Raw genomic sequence first — 27868 nt, forward strand, 5'->3', positions numbered from 1 at the left:
TTTGCATCAAATTAACAAAAATAAGGACCCAATTGAGACGCCAAAAAATAAAGGGACCTATTTCAAATTCTGAACAAAAATAGGGACCTATTGAGACATTAAACCATTCAGAAACTAAGACTAATCCTCTACTACATCTTCATAGCCTAAGATACGATCCAAAGACAGTTCCTCATCTGCTAATATCGTAAAGATGATCATTGCAACCCAAGAAATGAATAAACACAAACACAGAAAAAAAGGTAAGCTAGTTTACCAAAGAATACATATAAGATTATATACAATGTCATTCTATAATTCAATTATCAACAACCAAACAATATTCATACACATTTCATCATCTAACTCTAGACTGATCATCTGGATACATGTATTGATATCGAACTATAAAGACCTTGCCTTTGAGGTGGAACAACAACAACAACATCAACAATCACCACACTCCAATGTTAATCCTTTCAAGCATCTATGGCTAAACAATAGACTAGAGACCTCCTACTACTCTCCATATAGGGATGGCAAAAAAACTCACACCCGCAGATACTCGCGGGTAAAATCCGTTCCGAGATTTAGTATTCGCGGGTAAAAGGTATTTACAGGTAATTTAATACCTGCTCGTTAATAGGTTGGGTTCGGGTATCACACTTATCGTACCCGCGGGTATCCGCTACCCGTTTGAAAAATGAAATTACAAATTTACCTATTAGGTTTTTTTTTTACTTTAAATTGTTTTCTAATGAGTTATTGTATTCTCTTTGCCATCAAAGAAATAGCAAACCCTAAATCTCACTTTTTTTTCTCTTACACTCTCAATTCATTTGCATTGCCCTCATAGAAGGAGAGAAGAAAATGTAGTTCAATCCTACGGTTTCCTCTAGTCGGTGCAAGAGCTGCAAGGCCCATTTCATAGCGTCGTCGAGCGTTCGTCGCGTGCTGATGAACGCGTCGCTCTCAATAGATGTCTGATCCAAATACAACGTATTTGAGGAGGATCGGCCGGTGGTGATCGAAATCGAAGCAGGGATGGCGGCGAACAAAGCAAGAGTGACCTTGGACCGTGAACATGATGGCTCAATGCCACGAATGACTTGTCTGAGGAGGATCGGCCGGCGGTGATTGACGCAGGAGGAGGAGATTTGGCTTTGTTATATTTTTTTACAGATCTGGTGGAATTTGGTGTTAGTGGCGGCGGGGAGAAGAGACTGTTCTATGAGTTTAAAATGGGAAGAGAATTGAAGAAGAAGGAATGACCATGGGTTATGGATGTGATACAACAGCGAGACGCAACAGTCTACTCTAAGACCAACATGGGTGATAAAAGGAAGTTGTCGTAGAGAACTTCTCTGGTTCTTGAAAGAAAAGAAACTTAGAGCTTGTCGTTTCTGAAAAATAAGAGAAAGAAAATATTCTACCATTTTTCTTGCTTACTGAAGAAAACCTTAAAGAAAGAGTTTGGGCCATGCCCATTTTCAAACATAAAAACAAAACAATAAAAAAAGGTGATTTGGGCTTTTGGCCCATTTTCATTTATGAAAATAAAAGTTTTGGACACCCAATTTTGTTTTTGAAAATTATATTTCTTTTTCAATTTAATTTGGACCTTTTTTAAAAACTCATAAAATATTTTTTTGTTTAAATATTTGCGGATTGAAAACGGGTATCCACGGATTGAAAAAAATTTGCGGTTTTTTTTATGCGGGGCAGGTAACTAATAGGTTTTTTGCATGCAGGTCGGATTGCGGGTATACACTATCCATGCCCGATCGGACCCGTTGTCATCCCTATCTCCATAACATAACTATCATTCTCTCCTTGAGACTAGAAGTTGTTAGCATAAAGCTAAAGAAAAGAAAGTTGTTAACATAATTGTATAATTGATTATCACACATTAATTAGTTGACAACAGATTTTTGGAGGTATCCTTGAGTGAGATCTCTATAAATCAAATTGGGACTCTATTCTAAAACATGAAATAAGTGTATTTCAGAAAATCTTATCTGTACTGTGCGGTGATAAGTGTTCTAGGATTTGTTGAACCCTTGTACTGTGGCTTTGAAAACTTGGCGTGTTGACATAGAACGAGAACTTTCACAGGGAGTGTGATTGAGTGGTGTTGTTCTTGCTGAGTTAAAAGCCTATCATCCTTCGAGAAGGATTTGGAGGAGGTGTTCATAGTTAATTCAGAGGAGGTGTTCATCCCTTGTGGGTTACAGGGGAAGTAACTTTAATCTCTTGGGAGTAACAAGAGAGGTAGTTTCTAAACTTTTACCAAGTGTTTCTTTGTGATTTTCATTTGTAATTGTTTTGTGAGTAGTGAACTGTTTATCTTGTTTTGAGATAAGCGACTGGATGTAGGATTGGTAAGATCCAAACCAGAATAAAATCATTTGTGCAAATTTCTCTCAACCTTACCCTCTTTATTTGTCTTTATTATTTGTTTGGTAAGTTTAATTGAGTAGAAATTAAAAGGCACACGTTCGTATTAAAAACCCTCTTGGTTTTTTATTCCATGTTAACCATTCCGCTGCAACCGCTCTGACAATTGGCATCAGAGCTCGATTTGATGTTATTCAAATGGCAAGATCATATCAAACTTTTGCAGAGGATGCTTCTATCAATAGACCACTTCTATTCATAGGTGAAAATTATGGATTCTGAAAGGTTAGAATGCAAATATTTATTGAGTCTATTGATTGTGATATTTGGGAAGTTATTGCATTTGGTCTGTCTGTTCCTACTAACAATATACAGGAACCAAAGCCCCGTGTTCAGTGGACTGCTGAAGAGAAGAAAAGGTTTCAAAACGATGTAAAAGCTCGAAATATTATTTCATCTACTTTAACCGTTGACGAGTTTTACAGATGAAGAAGAAGCAAAAACTAAGAAGAAAAAGACTATAGCCTTAAAATCTAAGGTAGAAAGGAGCAAAAGCAAAATAGAAGATGAAGACTTAGATGAGGAAGAAAATTTGAAACTTATGATAAAGAGGCTCAACAGGTTCATGAAATCAAAAGACAAAGAAAGATTTAAATACGAAAAGAGAGAAAATCAAGAATCTTCCTCAAACTATAGATGCTATGGTTGCGGAGAAAGGGGGCATTTAAAAGATGACTGCTCAAATCAAAAGAAGGGTGAAGAAAAGAAAGAAAAGAAAAACTTCAAAAAGAAGGCCTACATTGCATGGGAGGATGACAGTAAAACAATTTCTGATTTGAGCGAATCTGATGAAGAAGCAAACATTTGTTTGATGGCAAACGACAACATTGCTAGCCAAGTAAGTATATCTAGCGATTCTGATAATTATAGTCAATATAGTGAAGATGAATTGCATGAAACTTATGTTGCTTTAATAGTAGAATCTGAAAAATTAGATAAAGCTCATAAGAAATTGAAAAAGGATTTCAAAAATATAAAATTAAATTTTGAAAATATTTTTGCAGAAAATAAAAATTTAAAATTAAACTTTGAAAATATTTTTGAAGAAAATAAATATTTAAAAAATAAAATGTCCTATTTAGGAAAAGGAAAATTTGTTAGTAATGATGAATGTATATCTTGCATAAATATGAATAAATTACAAGAAACAACTCATGCTGAAAGTAGTAAAAATAATTTAAATGGTAAAACGGTTGATAAAAATGTTCCTAAATATAATTATAATTAGGTTTAAACCCTCCCTTGGTCCTCAAGTTTGTATGAAAATCTCATTTGGGTCCTCAAGTTTTTTTCTGTCTCAATTGGGTCATATTTTTTGTAAAAGTGAGTACATTGTACCATAACCGTTAAGTGGTGTGAGACGACATTAAATTCATGTGAGCTGGATTTTTCCATTTACGGAGGTGGCATTGTGCATTAAAATTGACTGTTTGTTGTGTTTTATCCAAATGAAACTTGCGCATTCCCGTTTTACCCTTCAAACCAGGCTCAAATTTCAAATCCTACCCCTTTCTCTCATAGTATTCTTTTCTTCTTCTTCCTTGAGGTTACACCGAACCAGTCCATGGAGCCACCCGCAGCGAAACACGGCTCCTTGCGGAACATTCTGGTTCGTCTATTCTCCTTCGCCGTTCTCATCCTCGCCACGCGATTCGCCATCATCGTCACCGTCCGCGGCGGGTCCTGCGAATCCGCCGATTTCTGCTTCTTCTCCGAAAACCTCACTCTGTCCTCCCCCTCCCCCTCCTCTGACGCCGGAGATCCATTTACCGGCAAGAACTGGCGTCGTTCCGTCGAGTACTACGCCGCCATTTTCCAGGACCTCATTGCAGACGGCTTCCTGTCCCTTAACTCCCGCGCCCTCTGCATCGACACGCCCGCGGGCGAGGACGTCCTCACTCTAAAAGAGGTCGGCATCGTTGACTCCGTCGGAATCTTTAAGAAACCGTCGCCGCCGCTGATCCTCCACGGTGACGGCCGCTGGCATCCGTTCTTAGGTGACTCATTCGACTTCGAGTTCTCCGGCAACGGCGGCTTGGAACGTTCGCGCCCGGCGGAGTTCGCCGCGGAGATCTGCCGCACGCTCCGTCCCGGCGGTTTCACGGCAGTGCACGCGGCAGTGAGAGACGCTTACAGCTTCGATTCTTTGCTTGAATTGTTTAAATGCTGTGAATTGATCAGAACTCGAGAAATCAACGGTGTTGAATCCTCTCTGGTTCTTGAAATCTTGTTGAAGAAGAAAAAGGAAAACCTTAATTTCGAAATGGAAAGTGTAGATAGTAGCAATTTCGGGAATAAGTGCTCTGTTCCTGGGTATAAACGTGAAATGGTTAAAAATGCATAGGCATTGATTGAGGAAGAGCCATTGAAACCTTGGACTTTATTAAAGAAAAATGTGAAGAACGTAAAGTACTTAACTTCTTTGTTGAAGGCATGCAATGATCCTCTCCAACACGAAAATATACTTTGGATGAGATGGGATGCCCTTAAATGTTAGGGCTTCGTAGCCTACGTGGATAAAACACAACAAACAGTCAATTTTAATGCACAATGCCACGTCCGTAAATGGAAAAATCCAGCTCACATCAATTTAACGCCGTCTCACACCACTTAACGGTTATGGTACAATGTGCTCACTTTTACAAAAAATATGACCCAATTGAGACAGAAAAAAACTTAAGGACCCAAATGAGATTTTCATACAAACTTGAGGACCAAGGGAGGGTTTAAACCTTATAATTACTACGATTATGATTATGGTAATAAAATTGAAAATGTTCCTAAATATAATTATAATGATTATAATTATAAAAATAAAATCAAGTATGTTCCAAAATATAATCAAAATTATTATGATTATAATTATAAAAATAGAAATTATAGGAACCCAAATGATGTTACTTGTTTTTATTGCATGAAAAATGGTCATACATCAAACAAATGTAAAATAAAACATTATGGTGTTCCAAATGGAATATATACATGGATTCCAATTGTAAAATAATTTGTCTCTAACTTTAAAGGACCCAAATAAGTATTTTTGGGTACTAAAATATTTTTTTTTTCTATTTTGCAGGTTATTTCAAGATTAAGGAAGAAGTTTTTTGGGTGTGCACCAAAACTTGGTAAAGTATGGTTTGTCAAATTAAGGGGGGATTTTTAACTTGAAAAGAAAATTTTGATAATTTTAACTACTTCTCTTTCTTCCTTAAAGAATCAAATGTAATTTAATTATGTTTAAGTTAGTATATGAAGAGGAGTATTTCTTTATCCTATTTTTATTTATTTATTATGATTCCTAAATTTATTGTATTTTCTATGCTTTGAATTATGCCTCATGTTTCCCTTTAATAAAAATTATGATAATTATTATTTATTTGTTTATGACTAATAGTCAAGGGTTTTTATTATGATAATTACTATTTATTTGTTTATGACTTATAGTCTTATATTTAGGATGAGAAATTTTTTTATATCATACATAACGCCATTTAATAATGATAAAAAAGGGGGAGAAATATGTTTAAAGGCTTAATTATATTTATCTTTTGTCTACTAATCCCTTTTCTTTAAGTTATGTATGAATTACATATCAGTACAAGTTATAAGAAACTTTAAATTAAAATATTTTTTATCATCATCAAAAAGGGGAGATTGTTAGCATAAAGCTAAAGAGAAGAAATTTTGATGATGGCTCAAAGTCAAGTCTCAAGTGCTCTTATTGTAGGAAGATCTTCATGAAGACTTGTTTTTATATTAAAGCTTTTATAATTTAGGAGATTTATGTATAGGATGTGGTTTATATTTGATTATATGTATTGTTTGTCTTAGGTTGCATTAAAATTTATTTTGAATCAGAAAACCTCAATTTATACTCAAGATAATTGATTATCAATTTATAATAATCAATTATCAGTAATCAATTATGACTTGCCATAATTGATTATAATGAGCAATTATGAGAATTTTTAAGCAAGTTTTCTTACTGTTGTGCACTCATTAAATGCATAATTAATTACCATAATTGGATAATTGATTATCACACATTAGTTAGTTGACAACGGATTTTTGGAGGTATCCTTGAGTGAGATCTCTATAAATCAAATTGGGACTCTCATTCTAAAACATGAAATAAGTGTATTTCAGAAAATCTTATCTGCAGTGTGCGGTGATAAGTGTTCTAGGGTTTGTTGAACCCTTGTACTATGGCTTTGAGAACTTGGCGTGTTGACATAGAACGAGAACTTTCACAGGGAGTGTGATTGAGTGTTGTTGTTGTTGCTGAGTTAAAAGTCTATCATCCTTCGTGAAGGATTCGGAGGAGGTGTTCATCCTTTGTGAAGATTCAGAGGAGGTGTTCATCCCTTGTGGGTTACAGGGGAAGTGACTTTCATCTCTTGGGGGTAACAAGAGAGGTGGTTACTAAACTTTTACAAAGTGTTTCTTTGTCATTGTAATTGTTTTGTGAGTAGTGAACTGTTTATCTTGTTTTGAGATAAGCGACTGGATGTAGGATTGGTAAGATCCGAACCAGGATAAAATCATTTCTTCAAATTTCTCTCAACCTTACCCTATTTATTTGTCTTTATTATTTGCTTGATATGTTTAATTCAATAGAAATTAAAAGGCACACGTTCGTATTAAAAACCCTCTTGGTTTGTTATTCCACGCTAACCATTCCGCTGCAGCCGCTCTGACAGAAGTTATTGAGACCATCAGAATAACCTCTAATTACTAGCTTCCTATATCAATACATGCACTTACACACACATAACCATTTAAAGGAATTCTCCTTGAACTCCTTATAACCATCATTCATATGCCACCATACTTTTCAACCTTATCACAAAATATAAGATAAATCATCCTACCATTTACAACTAACTGCAATAGAGGAAGTCAAATAAAATAACCAAAGAACTCAGACTCAGTCTCCCAACGAGCAGTCTTCACTCGCCTAGCGAGAACAAAACCAATGAGTTCCAACAGCCCAGCGAGCTGGCTCACCTAGCTCCTATAACCAAAGCTCAAAACACCCTACAAACTTGCTCAGCAAACCAAACCACTTACCTAGTGAGTGTGAAAACAAAGAGTTCCTACAACTTAACAAGGAAGCTCACCCAACACTTGAAACTCATTGTCAAAACTCTTATTTGCTCGCCCAGCGAGCAGTTTGCTCGTGCAGCCCCTCAATATATTTCATCAGCACTTTAAATCTACCAAAAAAACACCCCTTCAACCTGTTATGTCCTCTCCCATGCTCTTCCATCAACTTCTAACACTTCTAATTGGAATTCTCAGCTACAACCAACCTATCCCTATGTATGTAATCTAATTTAAAGATGCTTTGACTCCTTCTACCATCAAATTTCCACTCAAATTCAACTTAATTCCTACTTTATGGACCATAACTCAATTCTACCAATTCTTACTCATAACTAAGCAACTTAAGGATCGAAACAAGTCCAAATTGATTCAAGAACATACCTCAAACCCTCCATTTTATCTTAAACCTTCTACTTCTAAAATTCACTACTAAAAACGTCCCAATATACCTAATAGTCATTGAAAAACACAACCTATCATCTACTATGCAATTCTAGACCATTCTTAGGTTCACTTATCACCTAAACAAGTCCCAAAATGACACTAGCATGGATCCTAAACTCTCATTTCTCCCTTTTTACCATTTCTTCTAAGAAGCACCTATCAACACCACCCCTTTTTTACCAACATGATCCAAAATTTTACAAATACATTTCCATTCAGCCTTTTTCAACCAAAATATAACACCACCATTTCACAAAACATCATTCACAAGTTTATCCCAATCAATCACATATTCATACAAGACATCAAACATCGCACAACTAATTCCACTAAATCAAAACACAATTATCACCAAGTCATTCATCTCTAATATAATTAAATCATCTTATCATTATAGAAATTATACTTGAAATTTAATACTCAAAACTTAAAAACTAGCTTTCCTCATTTTAAAAAGAAGCTACCACAGCTCTACACAACTTACTACTCTTGCTTCGAGTTCAAAGAACTCTAAAAACCTACAAACTACATAAACATGATCAGAGCAAGTCCTTAGGACCTCTGATCAATAAAGAGCTAGAAAAGAAACTCAATTGACACATGTGAAGGAACTCGTACGCATGAATTTGACCAAAGAACTAAAGGAAAAAAGAGCAAAAAATTACTTGCTCTACAAGGAAAATTGATCAGATGGAAAGGAAGGATTCACCACCGTGATTGCTCAAACACCTCCTAATCGTCAAAGAGATTATCTATGTGTTAGGAATTATATAAAGAATGAAGAGAGAACTAAGAGAAAATGTTATAGGAGATAGCAAGTGTTTTTTTATAATGAGACGAATTTAAGAATTTCTATTTAAATTATTAAAATATTTTAACTTTAAAATTCTCGATCTCATTATATTAAAACACTTATCAACTCTAATACTCGATTTTCTAAAGTCTTACATTCTCCTCAATAATAAAATTTTTAACCTCAAAAATTAGACTTACCAAAAAATAGATGTGGATATGCCTCTCTCATTTTACCTTTTAATTCTCAAGTAGAATTATCTATTTTGTTATCCCATACAACTTTAACTAGATTGATGATTTTCTCTCTAAGCACCTTTATCTAACATTCAATTATCCCATAGGTTACACCTTCACGTAAAGATCTTCTCTAATTTGTATATTATCCACTTCTAACATACAAGAATGTACAGAATATTCTTCAGCACAGACAAAGTAGGTCCACCGAGGTTGCCATATCCTAGCAATTTAGCACAATTCCAGCCTCTTTGTGCTTCAGCAATTTTCTCCTACTGTTCCATACGCCTTAGATCAGGGTCTTTAATCATGGACATGACGGCAGGGTCCAAAAATGAATATCAATATGACGAATTCCTACTAAAGCCACATGGCTCAGGAAAATTCTACTGGATGTAAGATTAAAAAATGGATTGTTTTCTATTTAATCAAATACATTAAAAAATCTCAAGGAATACAATTATGTGCAGTCAAAAATTTAAATATATCAGAAAATGTTAACCATATTTTGTTTCAATAATATCGCATATAGTAGGATTGATAATGCTCATCCTAGTTTCTTTTTTCATATTCAAACACAAAAATCAAAGTATTAAAAAAGCTATAAAATAGGAAAACTATTACTGACCAGCTAACCAAGCCAACTTCACTAACAGGAAGATCAATTGCAAATTCAGGTGGTCTAGAAACACTCCTTTTAGGCAAAGCCTTTATTCTGATTTTACGCTCTCCCATGATTATCTCACCATTTTCATCCCCAACATTAGCATGAAGTTTAGTTAAAGCAACCTCACTACAGTAATGAAGGGCATTACCGAAGGCCAAAATCCTTCGGAAAACGCCAAAAGCCTTCGGTAACGGCCTATTATCGACGGCCTGGCGACGGCCAAAAAGCCCTCGGTAAACCCCCTGTCGGTAACCATTACCGAAGGCTTACGCCCTTCGGTAATTACCGAAGGCCATAAGCCTTCGGTAATTACCGAAGGCTGTAAGCCTTCGGTAATTACCGAAGGCCGTAAGCCTTCGGTAATTACCGAAGGCTTATGGCCTTCGGTAATTACCGAAGGGCGGAGGCCCTGGGTAAAGCCTTCGGTACGGTCCAGAGAAATATCTGATTTAATTGTTTTGCTGTTCTACCACACATACCTGCATATCATGTTCACAACACACAGACCTGTATAACAGTTTCAATATACAAACAAACAGACCTGCATATATATATTGTCCATCCCAAAATTTGATATTCATTGATGGAAAAGCATAAAGTACTATAACATTGTTATCATAATGTACTAACATCAATTATATTCTAACAATATCATAATAACATTTAAATGTACTATGATCAATAACAAAATGAAACTAAAAATCTACATAGTCTTCAGAAAGTTGTTCATCCTCCTGGTCATCTGTAGATGGCTGGACTGGTGTGGGCTGGACTGCTGTGGGCTGGACTGGTGTGGGCTGATGAGGGACGGCGGGTGACAGGGAGGGTCGTGGCTGGGTCGGAGGGGTAATGGAAGGAGTGTCTGAAGTTTGAGGCAGCGCTCTCATGACCAGGGTCTTGAAGCTTGAGAACTCATCTCTCAAGTCACTATATTCTTCTCTCAATGCACGGTTTTCCTGGTCACGTTGGTCCAATAGCTGTGTCAAGCGCTGGATGGCCTCGTCAGCAGAAGAGGTGGAAGAAGAAGGTTGATGCTTCAGTGTACCTCCTTTCGATGCTGTATAGTTTGCAGCAAGTTGTCCTGCACCGTAGACTCGTCCCTTTTTCTTCCCACCAACGACATCGACCCAGCACTGTGTCCTACGGATGTCGTCATCTGTATTACTCGTATCATCCGGTGTAGGAGCTGACCCATGTTCGGATCTAACCTGTGAAAGTCTCATAGAAAAATCTTCCTGTTCAAACAATAAAAGCAATGTCAGAGAATGATGAAGATAACATAATCATGTGGATTACTAATACTAGGAGTGCTATTTCCTTACATGAGTCTTGCGAGACCTTTCATCAACGAATTCATTAGTGCCCTTCCGAACATGGGTCTGTGCAAAGACCTCGTCAACATGGACCGCTCGTCCAAGAGCTTGTGCCTGTAACATAATTTAGACTTAAGTGATTAATATGAGTTGCTACACCTTTAGCAATGCTTATCAACATCAAACATACTTGCACAATGCTTAAGAGACAAGAAAATCTGGACAGAGACAGCTTGAAGAGATTACCATACGAATGGCATGCTCGTGAATCGTGATCGACCCACCAGTATGCAAGGCACCACCCCTTTCAGACGATCTATTCTTCTGGTTTGTAGCAGACTTCTTACGAAACTCTACTGTGTTCCAATGTGCAAGCAAAGAGTTCCAAATAATTTCGCCCATCCAGTCAGGGCGCTCCCCTGCAATCCTGGCATCCCTAAACATCTCTGAGAGCCGATGAGATGCTTTCATGTGAAAATTTCTATGAATTTGACTTTCATGCTCAGCTTTCCACTGCACCTTCTTCTGTAATGATGAACAAAACAAACATTGATTAAGACATGGTAAGATATGAATGATAATTAATTTAAAGTGTTCTTGACCTTAAAACGCTCCCAGAATGGCTTTCTGTCGTCTATAGGTATGGCTCCCCAAGTAGGCCATGGAGTCAAATACTGTTGCTTAATTGAACGTGTTATGGCCTGCGAAGCAACTCTGGAGGGAATAAACCTTCATATAAATAAATAAAAGTCATGAGAGTAAAGAAAGTTTAAAACATCAATCAAAGTTAAAACTGGGATTAAAGTATTTACCCTTTTCCATATGGCTCAATCCATGGTCGATCATGGAAAGGCGGGTCAACATCTTCAGCATCACCAGCTGAAGGCGGTGTAGAAGATGAGGAAGCTATAGAAGTAGGGTCAGGGGGAGGAGTGGGGGTAATAACCTCAGGGGGAGGAGTGGGGGTAATAATGACAGGGGGAGGAGTGGGAATAATAATCACAGGTGGAGGATCGGCCGTTTGGAGACTCTGTCAGTAATTTGTAAAACCTCTGAGTGGCTTCATTTGGAGACTCTTCATCATGACTACCGTTTGCTTCTTGTTCGTCATGTCGATGAAGAGCATTGTTGACCATCTCTTGCATATAGGCAAATTGATCTATCTCAGATGTATGTACAACAGTATTCGAACCTGATGGAAGCCGATTTTGAACTCTATTGGAGGTCGAAGGATTTTCTTCACCATGAAATGTCCAAACCGTGTAATTAGGCATGAACCCTTTTTGGTATAGGTGAACTTTAATCTCTTCATCTTTCAAAATCCTTGTACATTCGCACTTCATGCATGGGCATCGAATCCCTCCATCAATGGCATAATAATGACTGCGTCGAGCCGTCTCCACAAACTCTTGAACTCCGATGACAAAAGATTCCTTCAAACCTCTCCTTCCGCTATAACAACGGTCGTACATCCATGCACGATGGTTGAGAAAATAGGCCATGTTCTGTGACAAGCCAAAAAAAAGAAATCATTGTCAAAACAGCAACACTCCATGCGACATAAGTAATAAACCTATTACTATTCAAGTCGAACATGGAAGGCAATTTGAACACTTCGGTTACTTTAGGTGAATTCCCAATTTCTCACCTATTAGTACACTTTTTTAGGTTTTACTTTAGAATAGTTTAAGACTAATTCTACTTAGTGTAGTTTAGTGTAGTTAGTGGAGTTTAGCCTAACTCATTCTTCAAAGTTTGTTTATGCTATTTTAGTTTACTTCAATTGGTGTGAAGTGATTTTCTTTAGTTCACTTTGGTGGAAGTTGATTGGTTAAAGTGGCTTTCCTTTCAGCTATAAAATGGTCCCTATGTGGGCACATTCCTACACCTCTTACAAAGAGTGTGATGGGTGTGAGGGTTTTGGGTTTCTCTTCTTCGAAGTGGAAGAGAAGGTGGAATGAGTGAGGGTTGTGGGTTTTGTCTTATTTGGTTTGATCACATTTAGGGTAAAAAAAGTCAACCTGAGCAATCAAGCATGATCAATTTGAAAAATATTCTAACTGTAAAACAATGATATCATTAGCTTCGGAACTTAGAATGTCAATAATTGATACAAGTAAGACATAACAGTTATGAAACACATAGGGAGTCAAAAGGAACGTAAGATATGTGGTAGAATAGATTTCAAAATGCAATGCCTTTGATGCAGCAATCAAAATAAGCTTTCTATATCACAAATCTGCAACTATACCACAAAAAATGCTGAAATATTGGTGGTTTGAATGGTCATTTTGCACAAAAGTGTTTATAATCATAATTTTATGGTTTTAGCAACTTTTCTTTATGAAATATGACTTGTACAAGCTGCCAGCACATGCTAAATATGATTAAATCAAAATATCACTGTTTCAATTGCTCTTTAACACCAACTTTAACCATTTTCACCAACCATATTCAAGCATAAGAATCAAATTGGATTGTAATCATGTAATCTGACTCTAGGACAACAATTGAGATGTGAATAACACTCTAGGAGTGAATTCAAAGCTCATCTTTGTAGACTAAGATAGCTTTCATAGCTTTCATAGCACACTTCCAAAGCTCATCTTTCCTATAAAAAGAGAGCTCATCCATTGTAAATGGAACTTGAATTGATATAGTGAAATGCTGTTGGATTGTTTCCAGCCACTACTTCTTCAAGTTCTTTGCATTGTGCCACTTTAGCACACTTATCCTCTAGCTTCCTTCCCTCTTGGAAGGCCGTCTGAGCTAGAACCTCTGCCTACACACTCCAAAACCGCACCAGACAATTCATCAAACACCTTCCGTGCGCCTCCAACTACATCTCCGTTTTCCAATTCCGCTGCCACCTCTGGTCTGAGAAGTTGCTCATTCTTGAAGAGTGAAGCTGCTTCCATCATTTGGCATCAAGAGCCTGGTTTTCCACTCACGCTTCAAGAGCTAAGTTGATCTTACTTCCATTCTATGTTTGACCGTGTTGTGCAGTGCAGTGCTCACTGTTTCCAGTATTTTTTTTTTTCATTTCTGTTTTGCTTCAATTCGCATTTGTAATCATTGTTCTTGTGTTTCCAATTTTCCTTAAGTGTTCCTTCATCATTTTAATCGGTGCAAAACCATTGTTGAGTTCAATTTCCACTTGCAAATTCAAAATCCAGTTATGTCATAGTCATGTGCATTGTGCAGTTTTCGTTTTACTGTTGCATTGGTGTAATCCAGTTCCAGCTTTCGTTTTTTCGTTTTCATTGAGTTTAATGCAGTGATAGCTATCCATGGATCATATAAAGCATTGACATATTGTCTAGCTTTGACCAAATGAGCTAAAGCATTGACAACTAGTGTGTCTATTTTGAAAATCCTGCACATAATTTCCAAATCTGGTGTAGTAGTTATATGCTGTTTCAGACCACATTTATTGGTTCTTAAGCCTTGCACACGTTTGTTTAATGATCTTAAATGTGTCTCAAGTGATAGCAACTCATATTACTCTCAGAAAAGCAAACTGTGTGCTTGAGTTCATCCAACTCTGATTTCAATTTTCTACAGCAAAAGTCATTTTTAGCTTGATCAAATGCACACTGTGTTATTCAGATTTGCAGCTCATGAAACTTTGGACAAGTTTGTTTAATATGTTTGACCAGTTTTCAACTGATTCTAACTATTTTTCAGTGCATAATTCCAAAATGAATGTTTGAGTTGATTAAATTCAGGTTTCCAAAACTGTCACAGTTTCTTAAATCAAGTTTGTGCACCGTACTTGACTTCTTTGTTGTGTCTTAGGCCAAACATTGTTTGCCAACCAAGGACTTGATTTGAAGGACTTGATTCTGCATCTGCAGTCACTGTACTCTATTTTATACTTTTATTTCAAAAGTTCAGACATTTCAAAGTTTGCTTCCATATCCTCAACACCATTATTATTTTAATAGACATCCATGTACTTAGAAACTTGAATTAGTTTGACTTATAAATAGATTGTTGTTGGGGTGGGACCAAATACACTTCTTTTAATATCAAATGTTGTTAGCATTGTTGATACTGCATGCACTCGCTTAAACCGTGAACTACCTACGTTCCAGTTTTATCTCAATGATTTATTCGAAAATGATTTCAATACCACCTTCAAGTCACTTCCTGATTTTTACACGAAACTGCTACAAAACGAAGAAAACAGGTCTGCTTCATGCTTTATTAATGCCACACCTGGATCCTTCTACGGAAGGCTCTTTCCCAGTAATTCCATAAACCTTTTTCCTTCCTCCAACAGTCTACACTGCCTTTCTCAGGTTAGATAAGTTCACTCTTTCTTCTCCTCTAAACTTACTGATATGCTATAGTCGACCAAAACCATTTTTGTCTTAGGTTTGTTTTTGTTTCAATTTCTCACTCTTGAGTGTATTTATCTCATATTTTGGTTGTATGAGATTTTAATCTTACCTTGGGATGACGGCATGAGTGAAGGGAGTGATGATATAAAAGCAGATTTGATTTAGTTGTACAGATTTTAATCTGATATAAAAGCAGATTTTAATCTGATAGAAAACTGCATGTTTAGTTGTACAGATTTGATTTTAGATTTTGTATTATTTTTTAAATTGGTAAAGTTAGTCCTTCGAATATTAAAAATGTTTGAATTTAAACTGTGGAAGACAAGAGGATGAAGTGTTTCTATGGTGTTGAACAACTATAAGCTACTGCTAATAGGGCAACTTGGTTTACAAAATTTAAACAAGGAAACTGATGAAATCTAATTGACATTCCAGGTCAGTGTTTGACTATACCAACCCTCCAAGTGGTGAAATCTACTTGAGATAACCTATAACTCCTACCACCAATGCTGTTGATAAAGTTAACTTGAACTTGGATATTTCTAGCAGATTTCCTCCTTCTAAGTGAGAATTGCATGTGTTTAAGTACCAGTCTCGTCTTAAATAGAGACTGCTTCTGTTCTATTAACAAAGTACACGGCTCAAAATAGCAGTATTTGGTAGTGTCATTGTACATGATTGTTTCAAAATAGTAAAATATAACACTACAGGACGAGGAATGGACAACACAACAGATCTATTGCTTAAGATAACTCTAGATCAGATTATGAAAGCAAGAAAAGCTCAATTATGAACAGCAGATCAGAGTTTACACTTGCATTGAGACAAAACTAGGAAAGTCAATCAAGACAAACAAGAAACAAGGTAATGAATAATGTGAGCACTCAAACAGGATCCTAAGATCAGCTCTAAAGTAGATGTTAAAAGCAATAAAAGAAAACACCAAACAAGTTGCATTTGCACCAAATTCAAATTCAGTTCAGAATTGGTTGAAACTGTTCCATAAAATGCCTAAGAGAAAAGGCTTTTCTAATGCATCAGCTTTCATAAAAGTCAATTGCACTGGTCTGTCAGCTTTTTAGAACTATATAAATTTTTCTTTTGAATTGTTTTACATGTAAACAGAATGACCAAGCTTTTTGCTGCAATGACAACTCAATTTGAAATGCACCAGTTCCACAAATTTCAGAAAAGGCAAACACTTAGCAACTTGTGAATGAAAAATGCCAAAAATTTGGTGGTTTAAAGAGTGAAAATGCTTAAGGCAGCTATAACTCGTGGTTTCTTTGCATCATCAGTTTCAAATATCTAAAACAAACTTGTTTGTAAAGCAACTGGATGCAGAAACACACTATCTCAAAATTGGACTTAGTCAGCCCCAAATTACTTAATGTAAGCAACTTAACCACTCAAATTTTGACTCAAAGATTCAAATAGCTTTTTATCAACTAGCTAAAGTTAAAGACATCAATTAAAATTCAAACAAGACACTAGGAAGTTAATGCAAGATGTCCAGCAAGGATCTAATGCTAAACCAGATTAAGAAACGCAAAAAAAAAAAAAAACATAGACACAAGCAAAGTAATGCAGATCGGCCAACTGCAAATGAGACTCTATTGGAGTTTTCTCAGTGCAACCAAACTTTGCCAAAGCAATTCATTGCTTATATGGTATGCACATGGTACTAGCTCAATCAATCAGATGCATCTCAATGTTAAATTCAAAACAGCTTATACTTCAATCAGCCAGTCAGATCTGAGATTAATATCACTTTTGCATGCACCCGAGCTCACAATGACTGTATCATAGCTCATATGGTGTACAGCCACTGATCATATAATCAAGAATCTCAGGAAAAATTCAAATACAACTTTGAACACAGAATTTATGACATTTTAAGCAATTAAACATGACTGTAAACATGACAGAATATGATTCATCAATGAAAATGACTCAAATGAACAAATGGACCGATTAAAATGAGAAAAAGACTCAAAGAAAAGCTGGCACACACAAATAGACTCAAAAATAACGACTCAAGCACAGATTAGACTCAACACAAAATTGACCCAGCTGGGTTCATGCTCTATAACGAACCTTCAGATGCTTCAACAGAGACAGACACACCAAATTGTGAAACAGGACTCAGCTTTAATGTTATCTTGAGTATTTCACTAGTTATGCTTATTGAAATTGGCTTTTTAGGTGTACCAGTAGCATTTTACTCTGATCCAGTATTTGTTATCAGTTTTCATAATCAACACACATTAGCAATCAAAATGACTACTTTGAACAATATTTTCTATAACAAATCATATTGCACAATAAACTTCAGAGCATACATTCAACAAACTCAGAACAAATGCTTCTTAGCTTGTAAAGTTCATCAATCGAAAAAACAACTGACCTCGACGGTAGCCCCTTCAGTAGCCTCTGAAGCAGTACTGGAAGACCTTCTCACGCAGTGTCACTGCCCTGGTTACGCCGCCTCGTCTATGCCGCGTCCTCCAATATCCTCCCTCCACAATGGTAGCCTTCAACTCAGCCACCCACCACCTTCCTCAGCTCAGAACACTGCAAAACGCTAGAACAAAAAAGCTTCCACCATTAACGCGTAATCGAAAACAGTAACAGGAAAACAAAATGAGATGGGAGAATGGGACACTTCACCTGTAATGGAGGAGAAGGGAAGAAGCGTATCCCGATTGTGCTTAGGGTGGAAAGCGGTCTGCACAAGCCAGTGAGTGAGTTCGTCGAGGGAGTTAGGGTAGACAATCTGAAAATTGGGGAAGAACGTGTTTTCGCGAAATGAGGGGAGGGAAAGCTATCACTTTGTAATTCCATATACATCATTCACTTACCGAGGGTCGTTTGCCTTCGGTAATCACTCCTGTCCATTACAGACGGCCATTGCCCTTCGGTAAAGTCATACTACACAAGCCTTCGGAAAAGCCTTCGGTAAATTACATTTTCCGAAGGCCAGAAGGCCTTCGGTAATAAGCCGCCGGTAATAAATGTTTTTCCTGTAGTGCCTGCTCCTCATGTTTATCATGAGGAAAGTACAGTGGAAGCAACCTTCACGAATAACATAAAAGGTATAAATAATTAATACAAACTCTAAAGGCTAGCTGAAAAAGAAAATCAACCAAACTCATCTAATGATAGTAAGTTCAGGTTTCTAAAAATAATACGGGTATAAACATAAAAACAAAAGAAATGCAAAGAATACATTTTATATATTTGAGTATCAGTCGTGCTCACGGTGCAAAAGACAACAACTGTTACATTATTTTCTGCTTGTTGAGTTAATCCAAATATTCAATAACTGTATTAACTATCATATTGTTAGTTAGCAGTATTTTACTTTACTGCTGCTTATATACTCTTGTATACCTACGTCTTAATGAGAAATAGCTCTCAGTTTCTCAATCTCTCTATCATTCTATATTCTCTTTGCATCATTACCGATCCTTAACAGTGGTATCAGAGCAAGGTTGCTCCAACCTGTTAGAAGTGATGTGAGGTTCCAGAAAACCTATCGAGAAGAGAAGAGAGCTTGGTGGAGAAGTTTTGATGGCTACTGGAGGGATGATTTCAAGTAATCTACCGGTGTTTGATGGCAAAGGATATTGTGATTGGTGTGTCAAAATGGATGCAATTCTTGGTTTCTAAGAAGTGGATGAGATCGTGAAGAAAGGTTTCAAAGAACCTTCAAAGAATGATACATATGAGGTGAAGAAGTCGTATAAAGAAAATAGGAGATTGGATTGCAAAGCTAGAATGCTTTTGCATCAGTGCATATCTTCTACGATATTCCAGAAAGTTTCAAAAGCTACCATGGCAAAGGAGGTATGGGATATCCTACAAGAAGGCTATGGTAATTCTGGAAAAGTAAAGAAGGTTAGATTACAGTCTAATATGAACTTCTGTGTATGGGCGAGCAAGAAACTGTTGTAGGATATATTGGAAGGATACAGGTCATAGTGAATGCAATGAGAGCCTGTGATAAAAATGTAAAAGATCGGAAAATTGTTGAAAAGATCCTTAGAACGCTAACTCCTTCGTATGATCATATAGTTGTTGCAATAGAGGAGTGCAATGATCTTGAAACCATGAGGGTTAAAGAGTTACAAAACTCATTGGAAGCACACAAACAGAGGCTGATTGAAAGGATAAATACTGATAAAGGCACAAATCAAGCTTTACAGACCAGAGTTGAACAGAAGATAAAAGGTCATGGAGCTGGAAGAGGTAGGGGACATTTAAGAGCTGGACGAGGTGGAGGAAAAAATACAAATTCATTTGAACAATCTGAGATGAAAACGATAGTTATCAGAAGGAAGTAAATAAAAGAGGAGGAAGGTTATCCATTAGCAGTGGCAGAGGTATAGAGGCAGGAAAAACTATGATAAAAGAAGCATCCAGTGTTATACGTGTAATAAGTATGGGCATTATGCTTTAGAATGCTGGCACAATGATGAAGCAAATCTTACACAAGAAGATGTGTGTGAGACAGATTCAGACCATGTGTTGCTGATGAGCACCATGAATCATGTAGAGGATGACACGTGTTGGTATCTTGACACAGGTTGTTCCAACCATATGATAAGAAAAAGAGAGTGGTTAATAGATCTTGACACAAGTATAAAGAGTAGTGTGCGATTTGCTGATAATAGCACAATCATAGCTGAGGGAGCTGGAAGAGTGTTGGTTTCATGCAGAAATGGTAAGCCAGCATATATGAATGATGTTTTGTATGTTCCCACAATGAAGAATAATTTGTTGAGCCTAAGGCAGCTTCTGGAGAAAGGATATACAATGTCCATATAGCAAAACTACATAGAAGTATTTGACAGAAAGCAACGCTCAGTCCTCAAGGCTCCCCTTTCAAGAAACAGAACATTCAAGGTAAATCTGAATGTTATAATAGTCCAGTGTTTATCTATTGTGAATGTTGAAGAAGAAGGATGGTTGTGGCACTATAGATTTGGACATCTAAACTTTAAGAGTTTGGGTCTTCTGAAACACAAAGAAATGGTGAGAGGAGTTCCACTGATATCCATTCCCAGCAAAATATGTGAAGGTTGTGCTATTGGGAAACAACCCAGAAAGGAATTCAAGAAGTATGCACACAAGAGAGCAAAGCAACCTCTTGATGTGATTTACTCAGACGTGTGTGGTCCCTTTGATGTGCTATCAATTGGAGGTAACAAGTATTTCTTGATTTTGGTAGATGAATGGACTCAAAAAATTTGGATTTACTTGTTAAAAGAAAAGAAAAAGGTGTTCTTATATTTTGTAAAGTTTTGTTCATTAGTAGAAAGGAAATCTGGTTTGAAAATCAAATTGTTTAGAACTGATGGTAGAGGTGAGTTCAACTCAAAAAAGATTGGTGAGTTCTGTGATGATAAAGGAATCATACATGAAGTCATTACTTCATATACACCTCAACATAATGGGTTAGCCGAGAGAAGAAACAGGATGCTACTCAACATGACTAAATGCATGATCAAAGGGAAGAAGTTACCTCATTATTTGTGGGGAGAAGCTGTTTCTACTACAGCTTATTTGTTGAACAGAAGTCCAACAAATGCATTACCAGATTGTACTCCTGAAGAAGCATGGTCAAGAAGCGAGCCCGTGGTTCATCATTTGAGAATCTTTGGATTTGTTTGTTATAAACATGTTCCAGATGAAAGAAGAAGGAAGTTGGATGGCAAGAGTGAGACTTTTGTCTTAGTTGGCTATCATTCAACAGGAGCATACAGGTTATACAATCCAGAGAAAAAGGAAATTGTTATAAGTAGAGATGTGATAGTAGACGAGGCTGCAACATTGAGATGGAAAGAAAGTGAAGCAAGTTTGCAACCAGAGTATGTGCCAAGTTGGTTAGAAAACAACACCTCTACTACTGAAAACGTCATTATAGATGATGAAGCTCATAACAGAAGGTCACAGAGAACCAGATTCTCGTCCACTAGACTCAGATTATGAAGTCTTTGCAGACAACTATACAACCGATACTGGTGAGCTTGTGCACTCTACATTTTTGGCTGATGCAGAAACCTTAGACTTGGAAACAGGCTATAGATATAAAAGAATGGAAAGAAGCGATGATGGAAGAGCTAAAGGCTATAGAGAAGAACAGAACATGGGAGCTGGTAGAATTGCCACAACATAAACATGCCATTGATGTTAAGTGGGTGTTTAAAACCAAATATAAACCAGATGGAGGAGTGGCAAAGCTTAAAGCCAGACTTGTGGCAAAAGGCTTCCTACAAAAACCTGGAGTTGATTTTACAGATGTATATGCACCAGTAACGAGGCTTGAGACCGTGAGACTGGTAGTAGCAGTGGCCAGCTTCAAGAATTGGAAAATATGCCAAATGGACGTTAAGTCAACCTTCTTGAATGGACCACTGGAAGAAGAAGTCTTTGTGATACAACCTCTTAGCTTTGTGAAGGAAGGAGAGGAGCCAAAATCTTATACGAGCTTAGACAGACACCTCGTGCTTGGAATAATCACATCAACTCACTACTGACCAGACTCGGGTTCCAGAAATGTGTTGTGGAATCAGGTATCTATGTGAAATCTATTATAGAGGAGAGGACTCTAATAATCTGCCTATACATAGATGATCTGATAGTAACTGGATATTCAGAAGATGAGATTGAAGAGTTCAAAAGGAGAATGAAGGAAGAGTTTGAAACGACAGATCTTGGTAATCTGAGTTACTTTCTGGGATTGGAGTTTGTGCAGATAGAAGATGGAATGTTTCTTCATCAGAAAAGATATATAAATGAAGTTTTAAAGAGGTTCAATATGGAGAACTGTAACAGTGCTCCTATACCAGTCATGGCTAACCTGCACTTAACTGATCAAGCAAGTGAGAAGAAAGTGGATGCAACTATCTACAAACAGATTGTGGGATCTCTCAGTTACATTTGTAATAGCAGACCCGATATTAGCTATGGTGTTGGTTTGATCAGCAGGTTTATGGGTGATCCAAGGCAGACACACTTGATAACAGCCAAACATATTCTGAGATATTTGAAAGGGACAACAGATCTCGGTCTTTTCTTTCCTAAATTGACAGCCAATGTTGAAGAAGCTCTAGAGGTATGGTGTGATTTTGATTGGTGTGGTGATAAGGTTGATAGGAGAAGCACATTCGACTATTTGATCAAATACATGGGAGCACCAATTTCGTGCTGCTCTAAGAAGCAAAACATGGTTGCCCTCTCATCATGTGAAGCAGAATATATCTCATCTGCAGAAACAGTCTGCCAATGTGTATGGTCGGAAACACTCTTTGATGAAATGAAGCTAAAGTGTAGGAAGCCTATACAACTTCTAGTAGACAACAAATCTGCTATTAGTTTGTCCGAAAATCAAGTTTTTCATGGAAGGAGTAAACACATTGAAACAAAATTTCACTTTTTGAGAGAAGTCAGCAAAGGAAGGCTGGAGCTGATATATTGCCCTACTGAAGAGCGTATTGTTGATGTCTTTACCAAAGCACTGAGACAAAACATATTTGTAAAGTTAAGAAGCCTACTAGGTGTTAAGTCCTTTGAAAATTTGGATTAAGGGGTTGTGTTGAGTTAATCCAAATATTCAATAATTGTATTAACGGTTAGTTAGCAGTATTTTACTTTTCTACTGTTCATATACTCTTGTATACCTACGTCTTGGTTAATGAGAAACTAAGTTTCTCAATCTCTCTATCATTCTATATTCTCTCTGTATCATTACCGATCCTTAACATTGCTTCTCAAGAAATCGTCGCACAGTTCCTAAATAAAAGGCATTTTAGCCTATGATTAATATATCATCCTTCAAGCATTTGCAAACAATTGTTAACTTGCAAGAGAATCATACTCTATATACTAGATGCATTCAGCAAGGATATGATATAAAAACCTGAGATCACACGAAATTATGCATTAAGGTATAATTAACATTTAAAAAAAAAAAAAAAGATGCACCCAGCATGTACTCTATTTTCCCACTCAAAGCTGCAACCGGGTTACCCCTATATTTAAACACTGATGAAATGATAATATAGAATATCAAATTCTGTAAATAGCAATGAGTTTGTAGACAAGTTGAAGAGAGCACATACTATGGCATTCTATCTTCCCCTTCCCTTCCACCAAATTCTAATTTCCCTTACTATCAAGCTGGCAACTCATTTTTCTGTATTTTGCCATTTGTGGCTTGAGATGAAGAAAAACGAGGATGTGTGAATGAATCCACATGTCTTAAGTTCACAACAAAGCTTCTTTCTTATAATAACTAGAGCCACAAATATATATAGTGCAAAATGTCAACAAAAGTATTCTATGCCCCAAATTACAATATTTCCCTATATACAATATATTACATAATTACAATATTATTATCAGTGCTTCATTTACTTAATGTAAGGATGAAATGAAACAGCAACGATCATGTAATAATAATTCCCACAAGTAATTTCGCTCTCAACTTCCCATGAGGTTTCCTAATAAATCATGCATCAACTCGCAACATCAAAAGAAATAAATTGAAAAAGTAAAATCATGACAACATAAAAACTCACTTATAACTACATGTGCAGCTGGTTCTCGGGGATAGTTCTTTGCCTCCGTATAAATACAACCCATAGCAATGCTACATAAATACAGGCCAAAAAGAAAGTAAGTTGTAGAATTTTGAAGAACATGGCATCATGAAAACAGTAAATGCTGTACAAAAATCAACGACATAACGTTTTGGGGGAGGGGGAACCTTTGAAGTCCATTTTCAACAAGAAGCTCCAGGCAAGAACGATAGCAATGACTTAAAGCATTTTCTGCAGCATTATGGTACTTAATCGCATACTTTGGTCCAACAGTGTGGATAATTTTCCTGCAGGTAATTTATCAAAGAATAAAATATGGTATACAGATAATACAAGACAAGAGATTGCTAAGAAATTTGATTGGGTCAGTAACAATGGGGTATAAAGTAGAATGCATCCATATAATTTCTGGAGTAGGACATATGATAAACAGTTCTCAGATGTTACCAAATTCTAAGATCCAAATCCAGATGAAAAAAGCACTGTATCAACATCAAAATTATTGTACAAATCCAGTAAAAAGGGGACACCTATAACAAGAAAAGATATGGGTTGGGGGTCATACAAACCTGGCAGGAAGGTCATATGCCTCGGTAACTTTAGCCATCCTGTTCGACATCCACCCTGTACACAATACAGATGTATTAGTTCATATTCCCATGCATCTTTTACAGAATTCTTCTTCCCAATGATGAGATATTCCAAAGCTTCTTCTTACAAGTTTAAGAAATATTAAACCACGAAAATATAAAAAGACAACTAAAAACATAATAATAAATAAATGTGTAATTCAAGTCCCTACCTCGTATAACATTCAACTTCCACATAGAGCACGTAGTATAATTTTGGTAAATAAATATACCAAAGTCGCACATTCTTCGGCAAGAAAGTCCAGCTGCATCATGCAATCCAGGGCTTCAAGACTTCTTCTCGCTGCTTCAAAACCTCGTCTTCTACGGAGCTCCCTCCGTCACCACCACCACTACCATGAACAACCGCCACCGCCGCCGCCGTTTCCTGCCACATTCTACCTCTCCCACCTCTGCACTAACCTGCAAAGTTTGCAGAAGTTGCACGCGTCCTTGGTGGTCCTCGGCCTCAGCGGCGAGCTCCTCCTCTCGACGAAGCTCGTCAGCCTCTACGGCTCCTTTGGCGTCCTCCACCGCGCCCGCGCACTCTTCGACCACCTCCCCTCCCGCGACCTCTACTCCTTCAAAGTCATGATCCGCTCCTACTTCCTCAACGACAACCACTCCGACGTCGTTTCAGTCTACCGCCTGATGCGGTACTCCCTCCATCCCACCCCTCACGACGACATTCTCTTCTCCGTCGTCCTCAAATCCTCCGCCGAAACACGTGACCTCCTCCAGGCCGCACTCACACACTGCCACGTCACCAAGTCCCTCCCTCCCGACAGCTTCCTCCTCACCTCCCTCGTCGATGCCTACGCCAAGTGCGCCCTACTCTCTAACGCGCAACGCGCCTTCGACGAAATACCACACCGCGACGTCGTTTCCTGGACCTCAATGATCGTCGCCTACGTGCAAAACGACTGCGCTCGTGAAGGCCTAACCTTGTTCAACAGAATGCAAGAAGCCTTCGTCCCCGGGAATGAGTTTACAATGGGGAGCGTGGTCAGTGCCTGCACCAGCCTGGGGTGGTTGCACCAGGGAAAGTGGGTTCATGGGTTTGTTATCAAAAACGGAATTTCGGTTAATTCTTTCTTGACCACCTCGCTTTTGAATTTTTATGTCAAATGTGGGAGCGTTCGGGACGCACGTGCGGTGTTTGATGAAAGTCTCTCTTTTTCCGATCATCATCAGGATCTTTTTTCATGGACAGCTATGATTGTAGGGTATACTCAGAGAGGTTATCCTCGCTTAGCGATAGAGTTGTTCAAGAACGAGAAATGGGCAGGGCTTTTACCCAATTCTGTCACCGTTTCGAGTTTGTTATCTGCGTGTGGGCAACTACGTAGTTCTGCTATGGGGAAACTACTTCATTGTTTTGTAGTTAAGTGTGGATTGGAGGATCCTCCTGCGAGGAATGCTCTGGTTGATATGTATGCGAAATGTGGCCTTGTTTCAGATGCCCGTAACGTGTTTGAATCAATTGACAAGGATGTTGTGTCTTGGAACTCTATTATTTCTGGCTGTGCGCAGAGTGGTGAGGAGTGTGAGGCTCTGGAGCTTTTCAAGAGGATGAGATTGGAGTTGTTCTCGCCGGATGCGGTTACTGTGGTCGGTGTTCTCTCTGCGTGTGCTTCCCTTGGCGCGCTTCGGCTTGGTTGCTCTGTTCATGCCTTGTCGTTGAAGGATGGCTTGGTGTTGTCCAGCATATACGTTGGCACTGCTTTGCTGAATTTCTACGCAAAATGTGGGGATACGAAAGCGGCGAGGATGGTGTTTGATTCGATGGGGGAAAAGAATGTGGTGACGTGGGGTGCAATGATTGGTGGCTATGGAATACAGGGGGATGGAAATGGATCTCTTGTGCTGTTTAGGGAAATGTTGAAGGAGGAGCTTGAGCCTAATGAAGCGGTGTTTACAACTATATTAGCGGCTTGCAGTCATTCAGGAATGGTTGGAGAGGGGTCCAGGTTGTTTAATTTTATGTGTGAGGAGTTGAATTTTGTTCCATCCATGAAGCACTATGCGTGTATGGTTGATATGTTGGCGCGCTCTGGGAACCTTGAAGAGGCGTTTCATTTTATTGATAGAATGCCTGTTGAACCTGGTGTTAGTGTGTTTGGAGCTTTTCTCCATGGTTGTGGGCTTCATTCTAGATTTGATATGGGGGAAGTGGCTGTTAAGAGAATGTTGGAGTTGCACCCTGATGAAGCTTCTTACTACGTGCTTGTGTCAAACCTGTATGCTTCAGATGGGAGATGGGGCATGGTTAGCCAAGTGAGGGAGACGATAAAACAAAGAGGGTTAAACAAGGTCCCTGGCTGTAGTTCAGTGGAGATGGATCTCAACAATGACACTTGTGCCAAAATGGCAATACTTTGTTAGTCAGTCTTTGTGTAGTGATAAAGCAGAACTACTTGCTTCAACAAAACCTAAACTCTATAAACTTAATTCTTGGAAGATTGAAGATAACCATTGGATATGAGAACCCAGGAGCTTAGGTGCTTGGTACTTGTAATTGATCCGATTCCGGTTGAAGTGAAAGTTAAATATTGTCGACAGATGCAACGAAACTCACTGGTGTCACCATTACCCCCACACAGGAAACTGTTGAGGATGACCTTATGAGGTATGCAGTGGAGGCAAATATTGTCTTGTCATTTGCTTGCTGCTGCAATGTAGTGGATAATGTGATCAGTATTCTGCAGTGGTAAAATGATCTGGAGAGAAGTATGGTAATTTGGGAGAATTAATATGGTGAAAATAGTGAGGACTCCTCGGTACGAATGTATAAGGTTGAGGCAATGACGTCGCCTGATTCTTTTTTCCATAACTTTAGAAATGTATGCTACAGTTAAGATTTGAAGATGAAAACAATGAAGACCAAAGAACTCATCGACACTAGAAAAATACTTATAAAATAAAAAAAGTTATGTAAAACAGTGCAGGAAGTTTGTAAGACTAATGATTGAATGTTGCGAATGGTTAGAATCTTTGTTCATAAATTAGTTTGTGTTTACAAGTAGTTGTAATTCTTATTCAAACTTGTAAAACATTACACATCCGTCACCCAATGATTTTTAAAATGTAATAGGTGGTTGTAACTTTGTTACTTGTACAGAACCTTGCCTACCCGACATTCATAAATGGATTAGACAGGCCTCGTTACTTTGCTTTTAATCAGTATCTCAAGTAATCTTGATCGATCACTGATAGCCTTCTAAATAAACTGTATATTTCATTTCCTTTAATAGAGGGAGAGGAAATAGCATAATGGTACCTCTTGATTCGA

The 27868-nt window shown here is 37.7% G+C and overlaps 3 protein-coding genes and 1 pseudogene across 6 annotated transcripts; 2 read left to right on the plus strand and 2 right to left on the minus strand.

Moving 5' to 3' along the window:
* LOC124822014 (uncharacterized) lies at positions 1-24890 on the minus strand. Of its 4 annotated transcripts, none has more exons than XM_088094590.1 (8): positions 24750-24890; positions 24517-24571; positions 24115-24234; positions 23927-23997; positions 18203-18416; positions 18012-18117; positions 17749-17925; positions 1-176 (listed from the first exon to the last, which is right to left on the minus strand). In XM_088094590.1, the coding sequence occupies exons 1-5, from the start codon at positions 24820-24822 to the stop codon at positions 18268-18270; spliced, it is 468 nt and encodes a 155-aa protein (XP_087950716.1). In that variant the 5' UTR covers positions 24823-24890; the 3' UTR covers positions 1-176; positions 17749-17925; positions 18012-18117; positions 18203-18267. The 4 variants fall into 4 exon arrangements, with proteins under 4 accessions (XP_087950716.1, XP_087950715.1, XP_087950714.1 ...); XM_088094589.1 differs by lacking the exon at positions 1-176 and adding an exon at positions 11908-12500 and having other exon boundaries at positions 17749-17915; positions 18012-18069; XM_088094588.1 differs by lacking the exon at positions 1-176 and adding an exon at positions 11908-12500 and having other exon boundaries at positions 18012-18069.
* Positions 3986-4933, plus strand: LOC148194972 (uncharacterized; annotated as a pseudogene).
* Positions 10209-12106, minus strand: LOC148194973 (uncharacterized). Its single transcript, XM_088095041.1, has 6 exons — positions 12086-12106; positions 11808-12025; positions 11598-11724; positions 11242-11520; positions 11005-11109; positions 10209-10917 (listed from the first exon to the last, which is right to left on the minus strand). Exons 1-6 carry the CDS (start codon positions 12104-12106, stop codon positions 10378-10380), a joined length of 1290 nt encoding a protein of 429 aa, XP_087951167.1. The 3' UTR covers positions 10209-10377.
* On the plus strand, positions 24755-27601 carry LOC124822011 (Pentatricopeptide repeat (PPR) superfamily protein). Its single transcript, XM_047293965.2, has one exon. The coding sequence runs from the start codon at positions 24850-24852 to the stop codon at positions 26959-26961; it is 2112 nt and encodes a 703-aa protein (XP_047149921.2). The 5' UTR covers positions 24755-24849; the 3' UTR covers positions 26962-27601.
* Positions 27602-27868: the final 267 nt, after the last annotated feature.

The sequence above is a fragment of the Vigna umbellata genome, chromosome 7 (assembly GCF_029865625.1).
Source record: "Vigna umbellata cultivar VRB3 chromosome 7, Vumbellata_1.0, whole genome shotgun sequence".
Classification (NCBI taxonomy): domain Eukaryota; kingdom Viridiplantae; phylum Streptophyta; class Magnoliopsida; order Fabales; family Fabaceae; genus Vigna; species Vigna umbellata.

Bases quoted from the DNA above. Each gene is read 5' to 3' on its own strand.
- LOC148194973 (XM_088095041.1), bottom strand. From the start codon at position 12,106: ATGACGAACAAGAAGCAAACG. The intron at 11,725-11,807 runs GTAAATACTTTA...ATTTATATGAAG, and splicing joins ATTGAGCCATATGGAAAAGG to GTTTATTCCCTCCAGAGTTG. The intron at 10,918-11,004 runs GTAAGGAAATAG...TTGTTTGAACAG, and splicing joins AAAGGTCTCGCAAGACTCAT to GAAGATTTTTCTATGAGACT.
- LOC124822014 (XM_088094590.1), bottom strand. From the start codon at position 24,822: ATGTGCGACTTTGGTATATTTATTTACCAAAATTATACTACGTGCTCT. The intron at 24,235-24,516 runs GTTTGTATGACC...AATTACCTGCAG, and splicing joins GCATATGACCTTCCTGCCAG to GAAAATTATCCACACTGTTG. The intron at 23,998-24,114 runs GTTCCCCCTCCC...GTATTTATGTAG, and splicing joins GTTGAAAATGGACTTCAAAG to CATTGCTATGGGTTGTATTT.
- LOC124822011 (XM_047293965.2), top strand. From the start codon at position 24,850: ATGCAATCCAGGGCTTCAAGACTTCTTCTCGCTGCTTCAAAACCTCGT.